This window comes from Protopterus annectens, chromosome 5.part0 (assembly GCF_019279795.1).
Source record: "Protopterus annectens isolate FY-2018-M chromosome 5.part0, PAN1.0, whole genome shotgun sequence".
Classification (NCBI taxonomy): Eukaryota; Metazoa; Chordata; order Ceratodontiformes; family Protopteridae; genus Protopterus; species Protopterus annectens.
In genome coordinates this window covers 402,673,652-402,697,393 of record NC_056735.1, presented here as the reverse complement: position 1 = coordinate 402,697,393, position 23,742 = coordinate 402,673,652, and the positions used below count along the sequence as shown (strand labels likewise).

General features: G+C 43.0%; 1 protein-coding gene across 1 annotated transcript in view; it reads left to right on the top strand.

Moving 5' to 3' along the window:
- The window catches only part of ATG3 (autophagy related 3), a 1,040,279-nt gene that overhangs the window by 148,942 nt on the left and 867,595 nt on the right, over positions 1 to 23,742 (top strand). The window contains exon 4 of the mRNA XM_044072369.1: positions 18,526 to 18,596. Within this exon, the coding sequence (XP_043928304.1) occupies positions 18,526 to 18,596 (71 nt within the window). The remainder of the gene's footprint in view (positions 1 to 18,525; positions 18,597 to 23,742) is intronic.

Here is a 23,742-nt window from a genome sequence, read left to right as displayed (position 1 = left end):
TGGGGGATGGTGGCTCTAGGTAAAATTTGGCTGAGGAAGAAGTATAATTTGTCTTTCTTTAATATGGTGTTTCTGTATTATTTTATATTCACAGATCTAAACCTATGCTTGTTCTATTTCTCTTGCAGATTCTTGCAACATTGGTTGTTACTGGAAAATTCTGCACCATTTCTTCACGTAGGCAGTTTCTTGACTACAAATATATTTGTATAAAATTTCATAATCTTATGATATACTCTTCTACTGCTGTTCCCTTAATTAATTTACCAGATCACACTATGCATCTCTCTGTTTACCTCTTGTGCTCTACCTTTCAGTATCTTCTCATGCTACCTTCACAGTTTTCCAAATATTGATGTGGTCAGATCTGTTTACCTTTATCTTGCCACAACACCTGCCAGATTCCATGAGAGGAAGAAAATCTGCTGTTTTTCACCAACAAATCATATTTCTTCTTCTTCAATCATCTTGACCATGGTTTGTGTAGTGCCATCGACCTGTTTGTTCTGCATTTACCTAACTGCTTCCTGTTTAGTCATGCCAATCAGAAACTAACCCTTTCTGGCTGTCTATTCTGTAAGTTGATCCAGGAATGCAAAGAGCAGTTGTTTGGTGTTTAGTTTCCTTTGCCATCTTGTCATCCAATTTCTACGCATGTTCTTGAGTCTGTGACATGAATAAACATGTTGGCTTTTCCCTTTGATTCTGGAGTTCAACTTAAGAATGTTCATTCATATTTACTTGTTCTGATTACTGAAGAAGCACTAAATATTCTGATAACCATTTTGTGTTGACTTGCACCATGCTCAAGTAGTGGAACTCTTATTTAGGCATGCCGCATGCCTTTACTTTGTACCTAAACTTTACCACTTCAAGATATAATTCACAGTTTAGCTGTACTGCCTGGTGCCTTTATCATTCTTTTTTACTATTTTGTCAGTTATGAAGATCAGAAATATACCTCAGTGAAACATGAAAGCTATATTGGTTGTGCTAATAGTCCTGAAATGTACCTCAAGTTGAGACTCCCCTATATGTTTATTGCAGGTCATTAATACAGAATGAAATTTTTTTATAAACAAACTTTTAGTGAGTCTGCCTTAATGTGTATCCTAAAATGTAAAATGTATTTCTTTGGTAGCTTTTCCTTATAGATTCATAGGTTCATACGTACTTTGTATTTGATTATTGCAAGCTGTAGCCGTTGTATTTGTATTTGATTATTACAAACTGCAGCCTTTGTATCTCATTATTACAAACTGCAGCTGTCATATTTTATTATTATGAGACTGTGTGTGTGTGGACGTAGACTGTTATGATGGAAATGTTCTGAATTGGGCAGTTTTGTCATTATTGGTTCATGCATTTTGCTTCATTGCAACTGGAAAAATGTTCAAACAATAAATTTAAAATGTGCTTCAAGTCTAACAAGTGTTCTGTATTATACAAGGAGTATAATTTAATAAAGTCAGGAAGGTGTATCAAAGAACACATGTATGTTTGTTTTGTGTGCATGGGGCCTATGATTTGAAAATAGCCCAATGGTAATTTTTATCCACCACTGTCCAGATGCATTTTCTTTGGATGTAGTGTGGATTTCAATGTTGTTTCAGTGAATGTGAGTTTCAGGGGCAGAGATGTTTTAATGCCAAGTCTATTTTCATTGTGACAGCATTGCTTTGTTTAGCAGATGTTTATTAGTGTTTGTGCATTGTAATATAAAATGTAAAAATAAAATCCAAGTGATCATTGTAGTAGTAACACAGTATGCACATTAGTGTTTGTGGTAAATGGGGCAAAATAGCCAGGTAGTGGGAGGGACATTGGAATGGCTGCAGGGGGACTCTGGTGCGATATTGTGACTGTCTTTTCTTCAATTTGCATTTGAACGTTGGTATCCCACAATTCCATTAGAGTGGGTGGGGCTACATAATTATGTATGCAATTTTTATGTTAATCAGCATACAGATTTGTACCTATTTTTCATGGGTCTTGTCAAGATTTTGATGTTTCCAGGTTGAGAGGTATACCTGTCACTCTTGTCAATTCTTATATTTTTTATATGTCATATTTCTTGTCCCTTACTTTTCTCTCAAACTATCAAACAGTGTGTACTCCTTAAGTTACTATCATTAGTTATTTCCTTTCCTTTCCATACTTGGTGTAGCCTTTTAATGTGAAGATGTTCAATCTCACCATCTATTCTTACAGTTTGGTTCAGAGCTTGATCCTCTGCTCATAGTGGGCCTACTACAAAGCTCGAAGTCTTCAGACAGCTCAAGGCCAAATCCCTATCCCAAGATGTACCTAGAGTTACCCCAGATGTAGTTTGCCACTGCAATAGATCAGAGGTTCCTTACTTAGCTTGGGCCAGTATAATTCTTTTCTAAAATTATTTAGGAAAATTTATTTCTAAAGATTTTTCTAAAGATTAAAGTTAGTAATTGATGGTCTTTAATAGTGATGGCCTTTATTGCTTGTTAGTAGATATATTGTGCATTCAGGGCCACTGGAGCCCAAATCAAATGCATCTGTGCATCAACCAAAAAGAGATGCTAGCTGTTCAGCACACCCGACAGCTTTCAGACCCCTACTCTTTTTGACCTCGTTTTTTCTATAGGCCTTTAATATTCCGTTTCCCTTTGGTGTGCCCTAAAATCATTTTATTACTTTTAGTTAAATAAGTAGATTGTGCGTGTGGTTTTTTTTTTTTTGAATAGTTTAGTCAGTACATTGTTCAGCCCATTTGTTATTTAGGGCTTATTTAGATAACTTACCTTTACTAGTTTAACTTTGATAATTGTTTGGGTGTGTCTCTCTTTAAAGTACAGTAAATTGTTGTTTGTATACTTCATTATGGCAGACCAGGATAAGGATAAGCATCCTAAGTCAGGATTTAAAAAGTGTCCAAAATGTGGACAGAAGTCTGTGACAGGTGTGTTAATTGTGTGTATTGCCTTGGAGCCTTGCACAGGAAAGCTGCTCCATTTGTCATTCCTTTTCACCCAGAGTTCTTCATGAGCGAAAAAGAAAACTCCTAGATAGAGGACTTCTTAAACAGTCATTTCAGGAAGCTTTGAGTGACCAGGGTAAGTAAGTCTTCTAAGGTTTCTTCTTCGGAAGTAAAAAGAAAAATCTGAGTCAATGTCAGCTCCACAGCCCTCGACGCCAAGCATCTTGTCTTTTCTGAGCCGGTCCCCAGTCCTGTAACTGGTGTCCCAAGTACTCAAATCACCTATTCTGCAGTCAGTGCCTCCATCTATCCATTCATCTTGGTCCTCTATCAGTTCGGCTCCTACTTCTGGTTTGGAGCCCACTGTGACGAAGGGATTGGTGGTTTCTTTGATCCAGCGGTCCGTTCTCATTGCAGCAGAGGTGCCTTCGATGCCATGAGGAGAGTGATGTCTCCTAAGACATCTACAACTTTAGGACCAACTACCTCCTCCCCAAAAGCGCCTGTGTCCACTTCTGCTTCACATATCCTTTAAGTGTAGAGACCCTGAGCCTCAGTAAGCCCCATTGGGTGGCCCCTGCTCTTCCAAACCTCACCAGAAATTCCCACTGATGAGGTTCCCAGAAAGAGAATCTGTAAGAGGAAGCACCTAGACTCTCCACAGGAGTCTCTCACATCAAATACTGACTTGGATGAATTAGAATGGTGCACACAGTCCCCCTCTGAGGATATCTCGTTTGCTGAGATATTAGAAATCTTTAGGCAGAGGGATGGCTGGAAGTCCACCAGCCCTACTGAAGATATATCTGTTGTCCTGAAGGCTTTCTGGTCTGAACCCTCCACCTCTTGGGTATTGCCACCCTTTGATGAGCTCATGGGGTTGGTCTCATGAAGGGCATGGGAGTCTCCAGACACCATGGAGCCTATCCCTAGGAGACCTAATAAATTTCTGCCCCCCACAAAAAGTATTTCCTTACCAAGGGAGTGCCAGTTGATGCCATGGTGGTGGTGGCAGCCACCAAAAGGGAGATGTCGGAAGCTTCTTCCTGTATCCATCCTCCTAATGGAGATTCTAGGATCATGGATGGATAGATACGAGAAGCGCACATACAGTTCGACTTTTGCCATGCGTTCACTGAACTCTCACTCATTTTAAAAGACTGCAAAGGGATCTCCTAAAAGAGCTTGGAGACGCTCTTCAGGGTACAGTAGCTGCAGAAGCTTCAGACAGTCTCCTCCCAGCTTGCTACCCTCAATTCCATAGTTAACTCCTCCATTTGTCTCATTTTATATGCAGCTGATGGAGTGAGTAGGGCAGCAGGTACAGGAATTGCTCTCAGGAGACATTCCTTGATGCGCTTGTGTTTTTTCGCGGAGCACTTTGTCATCCTTTGTCAACACCCCTTATGATGGCTCATCCCTTTTTGGGCCCAAAGTTGGGAAACCCTACCAGCGCTCCGAGGGCCCGACTGTCCTATTCTGGAGGCAGTCGGGGGTCATTTATCTTTGTATCCAGATGCCTGGCTCAGAATAAACGACAACTGCGTACAAAGTATAGTTTCCAGAGAATATTTCATTCTTTCGCCACTCCCCCTCCATTGACAACAAAAAATCCCGGACGTTCCACCCAGTTACAGGGAACAAGCAACAGTAGAGGTCCAGACATTGCTAAGAAAGAGTCCTCCAACCAGTCCCAGCAGACCAGACAGGATCCGGAACTTGCTACAAATTCCTTTTTAGTTCCAAAAAAGATAGGGGACTGGAGACCTATTTTGGACCGGAGCAGACTAAATAAATCTGTCAAGAAAGAGAAGTTCTGGATGGTCACTCTTCAGTCAATGCTTCCCTTTTTAGGAAAAGACAATTCGATGTGCTTGATAGATCTACAGGATGTGTACTACCGTATAAAATTGGCCAGACCATCCGGGGATCATCTGCACTTCTGGCTGGGAGCCAATCATTACCAGTTTTGAACCATGCCCTTTGGTCTCACTACAGCCCCCAGAGTGTTCACCAAATGTATGGCAGTGGTCACGGCTCACCTGAGGTGTTTAGGATTCCGGGTGCTTCCGTACGTAGACGATTTGTCTCCTCACCGCCACTACAAGGCATCAGCTAATACAAGCCAGGGACACCACTCTTACTCTTTTTGCAATCATCTGGGCATTACAATAAATTAAGAAAAATCTGCCTTGCCGCTATCGCAACTTACCATTTTTATCGGAGAAGAATTGGACACCACCACCATTTTGAGACTTCCAGCAGAAAGAGTCTTACTACCTTATCAGCAGGTCCACAACATCATATCCAAAGACAAGGTTCCAGCATCAGCAGTGCTAAAATTGTTAGGCATAATGGCAGCTGCAGTATTAGTGATACCGTTGGGTCACATGCACATGCGGATTCTGCAATGGCTGTTATTTACTCAGTATTCCTACCGAGAGCTACCACTGTCTCATCTCATAATCACAAACGCATGCAAAACGGATCTTCAGTGGTGGTTGATCTCTCCATGTAACAATAGGTTGTCCTTTTGTCCTACCCCCGCCAGTGGCCCCAGTGACTACAGATGCTTCCCTGATAGGGTGAGGGGGGCATTTTCAGGGAAGATCAGCCCAAGGCACTTTGACATGCAGATGTGTCTCCTGTTCAGTCTATGTCCTGGAGATGAGCGCAGTACTTTTAGCGTTGCAGTACTTCCAGGACTCTTTTTTTCTGAGAACAATTGCAATTCAGATGGACATGTCGGTGGTCCGGTACTTGAACAAACAAGGAGGAACCAGGTCCGATCCCCTTTGTCGCGAGGCCCTAAGAGTATGACAGTGGGCTACATCCACCCATCGCTTTCTGATAGCAGTGCACATCCTGGGGAAATCCAACGTGATAGCAGACAAGCTGAGCAAATGTTGCCTCATGATTGGTCCCTGTTTGCCAACCACATGAATACAAAATGTGTGATCTTAAGGGAAATTGTGCTTGGTGCAGAGAGCTGCATCTGAAAATACAGTGTGTATCCATTTTTGTTCTAAATGAACGTTTCCCACCGGTGTCAGTGGTGAGGATTGAGGCTTCTTGATTACTGGCCCAGAGGAGGAACATCACAGTGCCCTTCACTAGACTCCATATGAGAAAGATTCAGTGATACCTGAAATCTGTCTGGTCCCAGAATTCTCATCTGTTGGCCACCCATATCCTACTACTTCCCTTCCAAAACCCAGGACTTGCATTCATTTTGCAAGTGTCTTCCCTGTAGCTGCACACAGAACACAGATGCCTTAAACATAACCTAGGGGGCATGGACATGCTCCTTGAGAGTCCAGGGCCAGTGTCTACTGAATCAGAAAATGGAACACATCAATCTGAAGGAGAGGTGGGCACTGATTAAGGCCCTGCAAGTCCTGTCTCACATCTGTTCTCCAGGTACCCTGATAATTTTCAGACATTATGGTCACGTGGTCTAAAAGTCTGGCCACTGTCCACCTTGTTTATCAGCTTTGCAGATTGGGTCTTGTAGCATGGAAACAGGCCACAAAAGCAAACCTGTCCCTTTAAAAAGTTTAGATTTTCACTCAGAACAGTGTCCTGGTGGATTTCCTAAGCAGATCAGGGAAAGACCCTTACAAATGGGTGCTTAATAGAGAGGTATTCCTAGACATGGTCCACAAATGGGGTATTTCTCATATAGACCTATTTGTCTCCATCCACAACAGTTAACTAAAGCTATTTTGATCAAGGACTCCTTGCCTGCAAACCTGGTGGATGGATGCCATGCAATGTTCTTGGAAAGGGATGCTTTTTTGCCTTCTCTCCTCTGCCACTACTCCCCAAAGTCTTGTTAAAGATCCAGAGACAATCCAACATTCTTGCTGGTGACTCCCTTTTGGTGCAGGCAACGTTGGTCTCCCCTTCTCTATCACCTAACCAGGAGTCCTCAAAACAAGTTAACTTAGAGTGAACTTGCTCGCACAACTCGAGCTCACTACCTCACCCAAATCTGTCTTCCTTCAGCCTACCATTGTGGATGATGGATTCTGGCTCCTTTCAGACACCAGTTTTCTGAGGATATGCTTTAGGTTCTTCAGGAGGCAAGAAAACCTACTAGTCAGAAGTCTTAGATGTCCAGATGTTCGAGATTTCCTGTCTGGTGTCATGCTAGAGAACAGGACACTGTTCACTTTAGAATCCCTGTAAGTCTTTATTTGTGTGAGCCTTGCCTACTCCTCAGTTAAGGCAAATTTGTCAGGCATTTTTCCATGCTTGCCTCTAGAGCCCCCTCTCCTTTCCCAGCTAGAGGTAGAATAGTTTCTTAAAGTTGCCCTTCATTTAAAACCTCTTCAGAATGTAATTCTGCCTTTTTGGGACCTTAACTTTATCTTTGAAAAACTCACTGTACCTCCCTCTGAACCCAGCTGTTTCTGCTTCTTTCAATTTTTGTAGTTTGAAAACCATACTTTTAGAAGCCCTTCAGCTGGAATAATTTCTATGCTGCAGGCCCTGATGGCATTCCCCTCCCTTCCTTATTTTTTATAAAGGCACTGTCTGAGGGCCAATACCTCATGTATGCCTAAAGTGGTCAAGCAGGCCATCAGTCTTTCTGCCTTCTTCCATAGTCCTCAAAACAAGTGAGATAGAATCTTCCATTCTCTGGATGTACACATGCAGCTCAGATTTTACTCGGACAAGACCAAGTCAATTTGCAAGACTGACCAGTTGTTACCTTTCAAGAAGCCCATTTGGGAAAACCAGTTTGTAAACATACTGTTGCTAACTGGGTTTCCAAGTCAATTTCTTTTGTTACGTGTGCCATAGGAAAACATTTCCTTCTACTGTAAAAGCACATTCCACTAGAGCAGTGTCCTCCTCTGGACCTCTTTACAAAAAGGTATTGACTCAAGAACATTCCTTAAAGCAGCTACTTAATCTTCTGTACATACCTTTATGAACAGGGTAGATGTTATCTCTAGATCCAAAACCTCTTTTGGCAGGTCAGCCCTCTCTGGATTGATTGGCAGTTCTCTTATGAGTGATCATCCACCCATATCACTCATTAAGCTTTGGGACTTGCCCACAGTTTGTAATACTGCAACAGTGATGTAAGGAAGGATATAGTAAGTTTTGTGAGAACTTGCCATAACAGTGGATGTCCTACTGATCACTGTTGCAGTATTCCTTTCTACCTGTCCATCCCCCTTATGTATCTCTAACCAGATTTTGACCTTCCTCTCCTGGACAGAGGGGGATCCATTCTTTGCTTACTCCCTTCTGGCCATATAGCCAAGATGTTTGATGAGATATCCCAACAGTTTGGAGTACTGTAACAGCAGTCTGTAGAACATCTACTGTTATGGCAAGTTCTTACAGTTTTTCTGCAGTGAATCCTAGTATACTATGTCCCTTTTTGTTATACAGGTACTGCTTCAGTCTTGCAACATATTTTAACATGAATCTTCTCTGAGATTGTGCCTCACTTATGCAGTTGCTAGGGACATTATCCCATGAATGGCCTACTTGAGACTCTGCCCTGAAGATGATGAAGACAACCCTTAGTTTTGGGTTCAAAAATGACATACCTTACTTTAACAATAGGTTGTGATTGACTGATGTTCTTCGTAGACACTATTGGAGTACTGAGTCTTAGGAATTCCTGTCTGCAGGAGTCTGCTGTCAGCCTTCATACTATTGACTTTCATCATCTCCCAGCAAGCAGACACTCTCCTTGTCTGACAGTAGGGCATCAGCCGTATAAAAAAGTTGTAAGCTGCAGCCATCCTTAGGTTTTTCTCAGTGACAATAAGTCCATCTGTCATGTAGGCTCACATGACCAACCCTAGCTTAAGAAAGAAAAGCTAGGGATAGGAGGTGGAGAGTGGCAGGGGGAAGGGTAACGAGAAGGGAAAAGATGGTGAAAGTGGCAGGTAAAGGGTACTGCAGCACTGATTTAATTGAACATGTATAATTATGGTGAAGTTTCTGACACAAGTTTACAAAATTCTTCACATTCGTTGTTGCAGTAGTGAGTTTTCCTTAGACTCCCTAAACCAGTTTTGAATGGTGGTGGGTCAGTTGGAAGCTGGCGAAATAATGTCCTGCAGAATGGCATAGAAAAATCTAGCTCTGGCTCCAGATGTAGCACTAATGTTATAATGCCTCGTAAAGGTGTGAAATAATGACCATAGGTTAACAGAAGGTTACTATTCTAACGTCCCTAGAGCCTTTACAAGCCTAGCTATATTTATCCAGAGTTGCCCCAATTGTCTTTGCTTAGGTGAGGGAAGTTCGCAGAGGTAAGGGTCTGTGGTAGTTAATACTGACTTCCTCTGTCAAGGAGGGACATGGGTGCCTCCCCAGGAGTGAATTTGCAGTTACCCATCCATTGATATAGGTTGCGTTTGAAGTGGGTCTTGGAGGGGGTCCGTTATTCCAAAGAAATGACCATTTCTGGGAGATGCATTTGTTTGGCCAGCATGACCTATTCATGTCTGAGGCTAGGTTAAGATCCCTGGAGCCAGTGACCTTCGTGCTGTTTGATATATGAATGTGTAGCATTTCCATCAGGGCCAGATCAGAGATTGCCTTGTAAGCCATGCACAGGTCACCCCTTAGCAACCTGTAGAAGACAGAATACAGTGACAGGGCTTTCATTCTTTCCACGCAAGACTTGTTTTATGTTCCGTGTAAGTTCTTGGTGAGAAACCTCTGTGGTCTCTCCACTTGGTACAGGTGTTTGCGGTACATGCAAAAGGGAGCATTGCACTCTTATTAGTGGTCTGATTAGGTCCGAGTATAATGGCATTATAACCTCTTAGATCTAGATGTGATGCCTGCTCCAGAATAGAGTTTCCACCATGGACTCCTTCAAGGAGGAATTCCCAAAATGCAGTACTGCAACAGTGATCCGTTCTAACTTTGAGTATGATGGTAAGTTCCTGGCACTTATTTCTTTCTTTCTTCTCCATATCCTTCCTTCATCTGACTACTTTGTATGGGAGAGTCCTGGTACTGATATCAGGATTGTGTTGTGTTGTCTGTCACTGTTTTCTCTTCCTTATTGTGGGTTTACTGAGCTCTGGAGAAGGGTCCTTTATATGAACAGCATAAAGAATGAAAAGGGAGGGATTAAATCACCTGAGAACAGAGTAAAGAAAATCCATGACTTAACTTAAACAGCCGCAAATCTGCTGACAGAGGTAAGTAAAAGTAACAGTGCAGATGTCCTTCAAGGATGCAACTGCAGTCCTGACATATGGATTGTCCTGCCTCAGGCAGCCCTTCGGTCGGCCGGATTCCAAAGTCTGGGTCCGGTGTCGGCTGATGTCACCCTTTCCCCGACGTCAGAGCGCCTGGGGTATAAAAGCGTCAGCCGACGCCATCTTCTTCAGTCTTTCTTGCCGCGTGGCGCCCGAAGCAGAAGCAGTTCGCTAGTGCCGGTCGACCAGCTCCTGTGTTTTCAGCTACTGAAGTCTTCAAAAAAGCTAAGTACCCCGTTGGGGACCTTTTCTTGCCTCAGCCGATGTCAGATCAAAGTGAAAAAGTTAATAATTGTTTAACTTGTGGGAAACTAATACCTCATAAGGATTTCCACTCTTACTACTTACCCTGCCTAGGCCCAGAACACAACATCTCGGCCTGTGCAGCTTGTGCCTCTTTCAATAAACGCACTCTTAGGCGTCGGTCAGAGTTTGCACAGGATTATTTTGGGGAAGATTTCTGTTATATCATGCCGTCGGAGCTTCCGACAGTACATTTACCTAAAAAACGGAAGGATAAGGACTGACACCACGCTTAGGCCTACCGTGAGTGTCTCGGTCTCTTCTGAGCCGGTTTCACAACCGCTACAGACAGACGACACCACCCCACTGGTTACTTCGGTACCGGAGGCCAGCTCGGTGCTGGTTTCTGTTCTCCCCTCTGAGACCTTAGCCCAGGATATTTCTGACACCATTTCTGTGGATAAGACTACTCCAGCACGCGGGGCTGCCAGGCCTCCAGTGTCTATGTCCATTAAGGCCTACACACGTGCTAAGGCTGCCAAACAGGCTAAGTCTCTCCCTCCAAGATCTGTTTCTCTGGGATCCACTTCTGGTTCTCAAATTTTAAGTTTAGCTGAGGACCTTATTTCTTTAATTAGGGGTTCTCAGCCACATCCAGATAGAGGCTCTCAGCCGCCTTCTGTCAAGAGGCCTAGGGTTGAGCAGGTAGACCCCCAGTCCACTGAGGCCTCAGGTGATTCTGCACATTTAGACTACCAGGAGGAGGCCTTCCCGGCCTATGAGGATTCTGATGCAGAGGAATCCATTCCCTCTGCTTCTCCTCCTGAGGAGTTTTCCTTTGGGGAAACGCTTCATTCCATGAGGTAGCACTTCAAATGGCAGGGCCAAGAATACTCAGATTCTAGGAAAAGGTTAAGGGAATTTTTAAAGCTACCTCAGCATAGACCCTTAGCTATTCCTCCAGTTTTAAATGTTTTAGATGATAAGTAAAGAGACCTTCCGAACAATCTGGCGAACAACTTATGAAATGAAGTACAGAAGGAATCACCCAGTGGTGATTCCTTCTGTACTTCATTTCATATGTTTTAGATGATGTGTACTTAGAATCTAGTGTTTCCCCTGACTCCCTCCCCCCTGCTCCTGTCAAGCCAGACAGGTACTATAGGGTCCCAGACACGCATCAATTTCTGTACAAGGGCCATACTGCTGAGAGATTCTAGGGCTTTTAGAAAGGTGGGGCAAGAAAGTATAGACATCTTCCACCCTTTCTATGCGAGCATTAAATTGTCAATTTCATATGATTCAGTATCAGGAATACATGTTGGATGACTTGCAAAAGAAACTGGCTTCCCCTGAACCATTAGATAGAAAGGGGTTACAGGAATTGGTTCATAATACGCAGCAGGTTAGCAACCATTTCCTTCAGTATGGATATGATGCATTGGAAGCTTCATGTAGAGCAGCAATGACAGGTGCGGTCATACGCAGACATGCTTGGTTAAAGGAACAAACATTGCCAGACCATGTGAAAATTAAGCTTTTGGACGCACCACTAGAGAAACATAAGCTATTCGGTGCTACTGCACAAGAGGTTTTAAAGAAAATAGAGGAAAAGGCAAAATCAGTGCAAACAGTCAAAGATTTCCTCCAGGTACAGCCTCCAAGATTCAGCAGGAATTGGCCTTCTAAGCATTGGTCCTTTCCAGACACAGATAAATTTCAGAGAGGCAAAAACAGACTTGGTAGAGGGCAAACTCGAGGCTCCTACAGAGGACGTCAATGGCAGCCTCCGAACCAGAGAGGTGGGGCAGGACATTCCACTGCTCCGCAGGGACAATCTCAATGACTTGACTTTGACTCCGCCATCCAGGGCTCAATTAGAAGCACCTTTGGGCAGAAAATTATCTTTATTCTCACAAAATTGGCACAATATTACAAAGGACAAATGGATACTGGACATAATAGACAAAGGATACAGATTCCATTTTCATGCACTACCAACAAGACATGGCAGGCCAAACCTGCCACCAAATCAAAGGGCAGAGGCACTCAAACAAATAACAAACCTACTTCAAATAAGAGCAATAGAAAAGGTTCCTTCTGCAGAACAAGGCCAAGGATTTTATTCAAGACTGTTCCTTATTCCAAGAAAAGAAAACCAATGGAGACCCATTCTGGACTTGTCCGCACTGAATACTTACCTTATTGTGCCAAAATTCAAAATGCTGACTTTACAGCAACTCCTTCCCATGCTGGGCAAGGGGTCTTGGCTGGTAACTCTGGACCTCAAGGAGGCATACCCGCATGTCCCAATCAGACAAAGTTGCAGAAGATACCTCAGATTTCTTGCAGGCTCAGAGCATTATCAATTCTCAGCATTGCCTTTTGGCTTATCTACTGCGCCCAGAGTGTTCACGAAATGCCTGGCATCAGTAATTGCACATTGCAGTGGCATCAGTAATTGCACATTGCAGACTTCAGGGGATACAAATATACCCTTACCTGGACGACTGCCTTATACAAGCGGACAGCCAACCAGCCTTGTTAAAAAACTTGGACTATGTCATTCACCTACTGCAGGCCTTGGAATAAACAGTCAATATTCAGAAATCAAGTCTCGTACCATCCCAACAAATACCTTTCCTGGGTGCCACACTGGACACAAACACCCAGATGGCGTTTCTGACAAAAGAAAAACAAAAACAATTACCAGAATACTTCAGAAAATTGGCAACACTCACCCAGATGACTGCAAGGAAAGTCCTGCAGGCCCTGGGTTTCATGGCATCTTGCATTCTTCTGATTCCACATGCAAGGCTGCATATGAGGAAACTACAATGGTATCTAAAAGTCTATGGTCTCAACAAAGCCACAGCCTGGAAGCATTGATCCCACTCATTCCATGCCTTCAAAAGGAATTTCTGTGCTGGGCTCAAGCAAGCCAGATAAACAAAGGTCTGCCTTTCAACAAGCCTCATACAAGTCAAACCATAACAACAGATGCCTCAGACCATGGATGGGGGGGCGTACATGGAGGGCAGATGCATTCAAGGACAAATGGACACAAAAAGAAAAGCACCTGCACATCAACCAAAAAGAAATGCTGGCAGTGATGCATGCAATCAAGGCCTTCGAAAGGTTCATGCATCAGGGCCACCTACTAATAAAGACAGACAATACCACAGTTATGTGGTACATAAACAAGCAAGGAGGTACCCATTCCTACCCTCTTTGCAGACTGGCAATGAATCTCTGGGATATTTCCCTACAATTGAAAATATAGCTACAATCCCAGTTTGTACCAGGGAAGGACAATGTTCTGGCGGACAGCCTAAGCAGAAACATCATGGATCCACACGAATGGATGTTGCATCCAGACATTTTCTTACAAATAACCCAAGCATGGGGAAGGCCAGATATAGATCTTTTTGCCTCCCACCTAAATCACCATCTGAAAAGGTTTTGCACAAGGACTTACCATCCTCAAGCATGGAAGGTGGACGCTCTCTCCTTCAGTTGGAACTCTCTAACACTGTATGCCTTCCCACCTCTTCCCTTGATGACCAAGGTGTTACTAAAGATCAAGACAGAGCAACCGAAAGTCATACTTATAGCTCCAGACTGGCCAAGACAACACTGGTACCCACTGCTATGGAGCTTGACACACACCAATCCGTGGCTCCTTCCTCAATGGCCACTTCTTCTGACACAGCACAATTACAGGACACTACACCCCAGCTTGAAAACATTAAAACTGACAGCTTGGAAGTTTCCATGACTATTCCTCAGGATACACTTTCCAAAAGGGTAAAAGATATTATCCTGGAGGCGCGCAGACCTTCCATTAGAAAAACATACTCAGCAAAATGGAAGAGATTTCTTATCTGGAACAGCAAAAAGGGTCAAGACCCATCAGTGATGAGCATTCCACAGATCCTAGAATATTTGGCTGAATTGCTCCACAATGGCCTTTCATATTCTTCCATAAAAATACATGTTTCAGCAATATCTGCCCAATATAACACTGATCCGCCTGTATTTTCTCACCCAGTGCTAAGACAGTTTCTGAGAGGTATATAGAACATCAACCCTCCAAGGAAACCACCAGTGCCTGCATGGGACCTCAACTTCATGCTGGAAAAATTAACTCTTCCTCCCTTTGAACCAGCATCATCTTCAGAGTTGCAATTTCTGTCTTGGAAGACAGCTTTCCTTCTGGCAGTAACCTCAGCAAGAAGAGTCTCTGAGCTACAGGCCCTTATGGCAATACAACCATTTCTCATTTTTCATCAGGACAGAGTTTCTTTGAGAACCAATCCTTCATTCCTGCCAAAGGTGGTATCCAGGGTGTCCCTGAATCAAGCTATTCACCTGCCTACCTTCTTTCCCAATCCTCAAAATAAAGGAGAGAGACTTCTGCACACCTTGGACATACACAGACAGTTGCGCTACTACTTGGACAGAGCAAAGTCTTTCAGAAAATCTGACCAGCTTTTTGTAGCTTTCGCTGCTGGATTGCAGGGAAAAGCAATTTCCAAACAGACAATTTCTAAATGGATTGGAAATTGCATTCGATTCTGCTACTCTTTTCATGGAAAACATGTGCCAGCTGACATCAGGCCACATTCCACCAGAGCTACAGCCACCTCCACAGCCTTTTTAAGAGGAGTGGCAACAAAGGACATTTTAGAAGCTGCTACATGGAGCTCCGTGCATACATTTTCCAAACATTACAACCTGCCTTTATATTCCAGATCCAGAGCAGGGTTTGCTTCTGCAGTCCTGCAGGGCATTTTAGCTACACCATCTTTGTCTTAGTGCCTGCCACCCCAGGTTGGCTATGGTATTCAACCCATATGTCAGGACTGCAGTTGCATCCTTGAAGGACATAGTACAGTTTTGTACCTACCATAAATGTAGATGTCCGATAGGTATGCAACTGCAGTCAGGTTTTCCCTCCCACCTACCCCTCTGTGGTATTCTTTTGGGTTTCTACCCCTCATTTTAGCTACCTGGGGTAATCATTTATGGTGTATTTGTTTTTATGTTGTTGTACTTGTCTGGTATTTGTTCTCTATTTTCAAAATTTAGCCTTCCTTAGAGGGCACCTGGCATCTGGGGCAAGAAACACTGAAGAAGATGGTGTCGGCTGACGCTTTTATACACCAGGCGCTCTGACGTCGGGGAAAGGGCGACATCAGCTAACGCCGGACCCAGACTTTGGAATCCGGCCGACCGAAGGGCTGCCTGAGGCAGGACAACCCATATGTCAGGACTGCAGTTGCATACCTATCGGACATCTACATTTATGGTAGGTACAAAACTGTACTTTTAAAAGGCCTCTGAGCTAGTAGATGAAAGTTTTGATTTTGTTCTATGGCACAGTTTTAGTAGGAGAGTTAGTCCAATAACACCTTGACCTGACTAATGATAACAGTAAAAAAATTGCACTCTGAACAACTGTATAATGTAAGGAGGTTTCTATGGACTTTGAAATGCATGAGAAAAGGTAAGCCAGAATGCTGTAGAGTAGCTATGGAAAATTCCTGGCTCAGAACTCAGTGGTTACACAAGAAGAGAAATAAACTTAAAGAAGGGAGACAGTGGACTGCTAAAAACAATGAATTGAGCACGGTTAAAGGTGGAAATACCAATGGGACCGCTGTGGTCTAAGAAAATGGAGCTATTCTAGTGGATGAAGTTCTTTGTTTTAGGCTGCTATAATATTTAGAATTTACATAAAAATATAGCCCAAAGACTGGTGTTCAAACTGCAGACTTCACTATTGCATACATATCTATTTGCTTGCAGGGACACTTGTAACAAAATGAAAATACACTTAAGACAGTGGAGTGCACTGAGTCAATGTTGACTGTGCACAAATACTAGCTCAGAGATGAAAGTGGTTTAATAACTGTCTTTGGCAAGGAGAAATAAGAAAGGAAGTGGGGAGACCAAGGACAACTTCCTTGAAAGCATGCAGTTCCACTAAAGAAAGACAGGAGAATATAAATAATGGGAATAGCAAGTCTAGAAGTGAAGAAAATAGAATTAGTTTGAGTAAGAGAAGTGTGAGTAAATGTCAGTGTCTGTTAAGAAGTAGAGAGTAAAAGCTGACCAGCAGGATGTCAGTGGAGGAGGGTTTACAAGACTATAAGGCTAATGCTTACAAACTAGGACACTGAAGCACTTGTCTTCAGACTAGTCATTATGCAAGCTAAAATACATGCAGAAGACTGGATGCCCCTAACACTTAAAGCACAAGGGCAGAGGTGGTACACAGTTTGTCCTAAATAAATGGTGGGTGGACTAAGTGGAGTCTGACTGAATATTGGTTGAGCTTACTGTGTATATGCTTTAGGGATGTTTCTAGTGAACCCTGAAACTCCCTTGCACCATGCTAGAGAGGGAAGGAATGATATTTTATATTTCATAATGAATATTCTATGAAAACTAGTAAGATCACACTTTAAGGGATTAGTGGGCAAAGGCTCTCTGGGTCTAAGAAGTTAAAAGGGAAAGTGTAGGTGTGGTGTGGTTGGTAGGGTTTTTAAATTGTGAAGGAATCAGAAAGTGGAGGTGTTTGAAGAGGAGCTTTGCTGGTGGTGGGGGGGGGGGCAGTACATTTTTAGGGCTTTATTTTTTGTCTGGAGTAACCCAGGAATGATGAGAAGGCCTGAGCTTGGGTAAATCTGAGAGGGTGGTTTCTGTGTATGTCCGTTTGGAAGGAGAAAGTGTATTTGTGCTGGAATGCATAGGTGCTATAGTAAGTTCAATATCTTAATGTGGGTAGTAATGGAGGCTGGTGGGCCTCATAGAATTGGCAGCAGATAAAGAGTGCAGGGTGTCTTTTTGAACAAGGTTGTGGAATATATTGATTGTACTGGTTCCAAAGCAATTGCATTTGGATTGGTTGACCAGGAAGTGTTTAGCTGTATACAGAAATTACTGATCAGTTGTAATGGTTTAATATCTTCAGGTATGGTTCCCCAAACCTTGGGGGTCAATATAGAAGTGTGCTTTGTGCATTTCTGATTGGATAGTGGAGTATGCAAATGAGGAATAGTTTGAGAACTGGGTCTTGGATTGTAAGGAGGCAAAGCTGTTTTTAGAATTCTTCGAGGAAGGGGAAGCGTTCTTCCCATACCAGTTTGCATAATGAGGGCATCTAGATGGAGGGAAGCTCTTTGTAGTATAGGCAACCGTTTGGCTTTTGCAAGAGTAATGCACTGGTGGTCCCCCTTAAGAGAAAGGTTATTGAACTGGAAAATGTTTTATGAGATGTTTTGTAGTGCAGTACAGTTTTTTGTGAAGCAAAAGCAGTGAGTGAGAGGCCATATTCAAGGTGAGGGAGGACTCCTTTCCCTGTTGCTGCAGTAGATGCTAAAGAAAGGAAGTAGGAAAGTTTACAGTATGTGTAATTTTCACATATCTAGAATCTTTTTCACAGTATAGTATTTTTCCAGTAAAGGCTTTTATCTTACTACATATTAATATTTGTAAGACAAGTTTTCAGTTTAATTTCAGCAGCATGGACAGTCTTGATTTTAATACTCATCAAAACTGAAATTCTAAGTAAATGGTAATATCTTGTATAGCAAATATGTTGCCATACATTACATACACTAAATGGTATATGAATTAGTTTGTTTTGCATTGACTTGGTATTAGCATATTTTTGTTAGTATAGTTTTACCATAAAGGCAGGAAATAGACCATTGAAAATATAGTTGTCTAATTTACATTTGAGTGCACTGAAGCTGCTGCTGCTTTTAGGTTTTATGATTTGATAGCAATGCCATTCTTCGACCTGCAGAAGTCAGTGGTGCTCTACAAGTGTCTGATCATACCGTACCCACCAATATGCAGTAAGTAGCAGTCAACATAACATTTTAAGAAGGGCTTCTTTAATGTGAGACTTGATTATTCCACTAGTATGTTGCCTTCTGTTTAAAGACAGAGCATGACATATTGTACTTCCCAAAAAGCTGCTTTTGCATTTTTTAAATTCTGTTTTTGTGTTTATTTTTCTTGAAGCTTATGCTGTGACCTAGATTGTCAAATGTACAATATTTCCCTTAGGGCATCTGGTGAAGAATCAAAGGTGAAAGCCTACTTGCCAAAGGATAAACAGTTTCTGCTGACTAGAAATGGTAAGATTTGTAGAGCAGTGTGAACATTTGTCTGTTTTAAATCTGCATTATAGCTTCCCCAGTAACTGGGCAAATGAAAAGTGACTCTGTACTGTAACTATCAAGCCAAGAAAAGTTTGTAGTGTCTGTACTTTCTATAGACTGGACTGTGAAGAAGTTAAGATGAAAAGTACATTATGTAGTACAGCATCATTGTGTCGGGCATTTATTTGACTGAGATAGTACGGCTAGACTCCATTTCTTGTAATGTTAGTGTCTTATGTGCAGTTGTGGAAGCCAAATTCCATATAAAGACTCCTGTTCTAGCTGTGTGGTTTGGTTGGGGGCTGGACACTGTTAGATCAAATGTTGTTTGTCAGTCTTTTTACCTTTGAAGACATTTAGGTGCAGACTAAACTCCCTTTGTATTTTTCTTGAACAGACATTTCAAGACTGTGTGAACAACCATATTGTCATCTTTGCTGGCAGTGGATTTTCCCCTCTGGTGAGGAAAAATAAATTGCTGAGAGATAAAAGTGGTGATCATGCATCCACTGCTGTTGTATGATCCGTATCTGACAATTCTTCTGAACTGCATTTGCAGCCATCAGACCATTGCTTTGCTTCTTGGGGTCCTCTAGTGTATCCCTTTCAGAGGCTGCTATGGCCTAGGAAACTTGTTTGTCTGAGCAGGCCAGTCATCTTGCCAAGTCAACTGGGGAAAAAAGAAAGCTGGATTGTTTTTTTTTTTTTTTTTTCTCTGGGTGAGGGAAGTATCCATCAGGTTCTTTTGAGGGAAGACACAGAAGGCTTCAACCCTTAATAATGTGTCTGGGCATTCCTCAAAAAGCTTAGTTTGAAAACTAAGCATTTATCTTCTCCCATACATGGAGGACTGAACATTTATCCTCTCCTTCCTCTTCTCAGAAGGGGGAGTAAGGACAGTTAGTATAATTTTGCTAAAGAGCTGTTCAAAGCAAGCGAGTCTTTTCAGTCTTTACCTGCCTGTTTCTTTCTGTTCCACAGATATTAAGAGGATGTTGGTTCGTCCCCATCACCCCCCATTTAAGATGAGGGTTTCTCTGACTGTGGTTAAGAACTGGATTATGCTTCTCAAATTCCTTCCTCCACAGGTTGTGAATCTGAAATAGGATACTTTCTCATCACTCTCTCCTAATGAGGAAAACTCCTTTGACAATATTGTAGAAATTATTATTATTTTTTCAAATGTGAGGGCAAAGAAGCATCTAGCTCCCAGAAAAAAAAGTGTTATGGAAACGTGCCTATCCACCCAGTTTTAGGAGCTGTGGAGGATGCCTTCCCTGTTGCATGTATGTTGATCAGACTCCCAGCCTCCAACTCCCTAAAAAGACTGACAGATTATAGGCTCCCAGATATATACAAGTAGTTTTATAAGCCACCCCCCCTCCATGAGCCTAGAGGTTATTCTTTGGATCCAGAGAATGGTACTAAAATGTTTTAATCTAGTCAAACAACGTAGCAATAGTCAGGTTTGTCATATGCCCAAGTATTTTCTGTCCATTTGTGTAATATGAGACTGTCCATGGCAAATCTACGAAATTCTGATTTAAAATGTAATATTATGGAATTGCTCAAATGTGTGTTTTTTAGGTGAGTAAATGTACTGTTCATTGTGCTTGTAATCCAGTAGATTGCATCCATGGCTGCCACTACTTGATAGTATTGAGAAGCAGACATGCTTGAGTAAGACTTTAGACATTTACAGTGGATGCCAAAGCCCAACTGATAAATCTTCCTCTGAAATAAGGTCTTCTTGAATGGTAATTCCTCTGTTGAAGTTATTAAAAGAAAAAATTATATAAGAGAAGTAAACTTAGGCAGGGGGTTAAGCAGTTGTTGATGTTCTTCGTGTTTCACTGTTGCAGTCCTAACATATGGGTTATCCGGCTCCCGGTAGCCCACAATCGACCCGAATACCAGAGTCCTCTGTATATGATGTTGGCTGCCGCCGGTTGTAAAACTGATGTTAGAACGTCTGGTATAAAGGGAGGCAGCCGACACCATTTCCTCAGTTTTTCTTGCCACGGAGCCCAAAGCAGATGCAATTTGCACTAGTGCCAGTTGGCCGTTTACCTTCTTTTTGCTTTCCGACTACCAAGTTGAAGATGCCTTCAGATAAGTACCCCGTTGGGGATCCTCTTTTCTTAACGAATGTCAGATAAAGTTAATAACTCTTGCCTGTGGAAAACAGATTCCACACAGTGATTTTCATTCCTATTGTATAACTTGTTTGGACCTTGAGCATGACGTCCCTAACTGCGATCTCTCTGCTTCCTTTAACCCGTGTACCATACCCCATAGAGCTAAGATTTTGTATAAGCATTTTGGAGTCTGGCCTAAGTTTGCCGGTATGGCGTCTTCTGGACATTCCTAGGAAATGCAAAGATGAGGACCGCGACAGGCCTAGGGTTAAATCTGCCGACGACGCACTGGTGAAATTGGTAGTCAGCACAGTGGTAGTCAGTGAGGTGCTTTCGCAGCCCCTGCAGTCTGCAGATTTTCAGCCGCAGGTCTCTGCCGAGACCTTTATGGAATCCTCCATGCGCAGTCTACTATTTCGTCTTCAGACCCTCCGCCTGCCTCCGCCTCAGATGGGTCCGGAGCCACTATGCAGGCACCAGCTTTCTGACTCCTCCTCTTTTCGACATGAGACAAGAACCAGACCGACTACCTTAGTTCAGACTTCTGCGGTTACTTGGCCTCCCGAGTCCCTCCGGATTGCTAGCAAACCTTCCAGCTGCAAACCTACTCACAAGCAGGCATTGACCTCCCCTCCTGTGCCTCAGTCCCAGTTGGTAAAGATGGCTGGGGATCTTCTTTCCCTGATTAGCTCCCCCCCCCCCTTCCAGGAGGGCTAGGGAATGGTCTCCTGACGTTTTCTCTGTCTCATATTCTAAGGGTTCCAGTATTTCTGCTGGTGAAGAAGGAAATTCTCAACTTTTTTCTGGCTTTGAGGATTCTGATGCTGAGGGCTCTATCCCTTCTGCCCCCCCTCCAGAAGATTTTTCTTTTGGGGATACTTTGAACACTCTTAGGGAGCACTTTAAATGGGAATGTCAGGATTTTCCTCAGTCTAAGAAAAGAATCAGGGAATTTTTGGATTTGCCACAGCATAAGCCTCTGGCTATGCCTCCAGTTTTGGAAGTTGTGGATGATGTTTTCATGGAAAATTCTTTAACTCCTAATTCTGTTCCTCCTGCCCCCAGAAAACCTGATAGGTATTATAGGGTTCCTGATTCTCATCAATTCCTTTTTAAAAACCCTACTGCTACTATTGCTAAAAACCATGTGCCTTCTGATAAGGAGTATAGGGCCTTGGACAGGTGGGGTAAAAAAAATCTATACTTCTGCAACTCTTGCCATTAGATCAGTGAATTGCCTTTTTCACATGCTTAAGTATCAGCAGCATACTTTGGAGGCTATTAAGGCTAAACTTGGGGATATTCCTTCCATGTCTGAGAACAAAGATTTACAAGACTTACTGAATTCTGCCACTTTAGTTAATAAGCATTCACTTAATTGTGGTTTTGACACTTTGGAGGCTTCCTGCAGAGCAGCAGCCACTGGTTCCATTATTAGAAAGCATGCTTGGCTCAGGGAGCAGCTAAACAATGGCATTCTTTGGCTAAATTGGGGAGGTCTAAGCCAGTTTCCCAAAGCAAGCATTCTCAATGACTCCAGCCTTCTTGTGCCTACCTCTGCGGACCCTGGGTTTCCTTTGGGGGGAAGGTTAGCAAGGTTTGCAGAGGTATGGTCTACCATCACAGATGACAAATGGGTGCCCAATATAGTAAGCCAAGGTTATAAGTTTTATTTTCACACCTTCCCTGTTCTGCAGGGGTACCCAGACATACCCAGAACTCTCAGGGCAGAGGTAGAAATTCAAATTTCTTTTCTTCTGAGTATGGGAGCTATAGAGCCAGTTCCTGCAAATCAGGCAGGCCTAGGTTTTTATTCAAGACTTTTTCTGGTACCCAAGAAAGGGGGCACTTGGCGCCCTCTTCTGGATTTGTCTATTCTAAACACTTTTCTGGTGATTCCCAAATTCAAGATGCTCACCCTTCAACAGTTACTACCAATGCTTGGCAAGGATTCATGGCTGGTAAATTTGGATCTCAAGGAGGCTTATCTGCACATCCCAATAAGGGAAAGTTGCAGGCACTTCCTCCACTTCAGGGCTGGGGAGCAACACTCAATTCTCTGCACTGCCCTTTGGCTTATCCACTGCTCCCAGAGTTTTTACAAAGTGCTTGGCTCCAGCCATTGCTTTTTGCAGGCAGAGAAACATTCAAATTTATCCTTACCTGGATGACTGTCTCATTCAAGCAAACTCTGCAGAACAGCTAGAAAAGGATTTGGACTTAGTGAAGAACATTCTCACCTCTTTGGGTTACACTCTCAACGAAAATAAGTAAAAATTGGTTCCTACAAGGGAGATTGTTTTCCTGGGAGCAAGTCTGAGTACAGCCACCCAGATGGTATTCCTCCCTCAACAGAAGCAATATGATCTTTTGGCTTACTTCATGAACTTAGCAAGCATGACCCAGCTCTCTTCAAGGCAATTCCTGTAAGCACTGGGGTTCATGGCATCATGTATTTTGATGATTCCATGTGCAAGGCTGCATATGAGAGAACTTCAGTGGTACCTCAAAAATCTTTGGTGTCAACACACGCAGGACTTGATTCTTCCCCTAATTCCCGGTCTACAAATGGAGTTCCTCTGTTGGGCGGCAGCCTGTTCTCAGAACAAAGGTCTGCCTTTCCACCCACCACCTGCCAGCCAGACTCTCACCACAGACACATCAGATGTTGCATGGGGGGCTCATCTGGATGGCAGGGGCATACAGGGGACTTGAGCACCCGGCAAATTTATCTGCATATAAATGTAAGAGTTGATGGCAGTGAAGCAGGCCTTGCTGGCTTTCAAGGACCTACTCCACCCTGGGACTCTGCTGATCAGGACAGACAATACCACAGTCATGTGGTACATCAACAAGCAGGGGGGACTCGCTCTTAACCCTTGTGCAGACAAAGCATGAGACTATGGTCCATAGCAGCATCCATGGGCATACATCTAATAGCCCAGTATCTTCCAGGGAGGCTAAACTCCCTGGCAGATCATTTG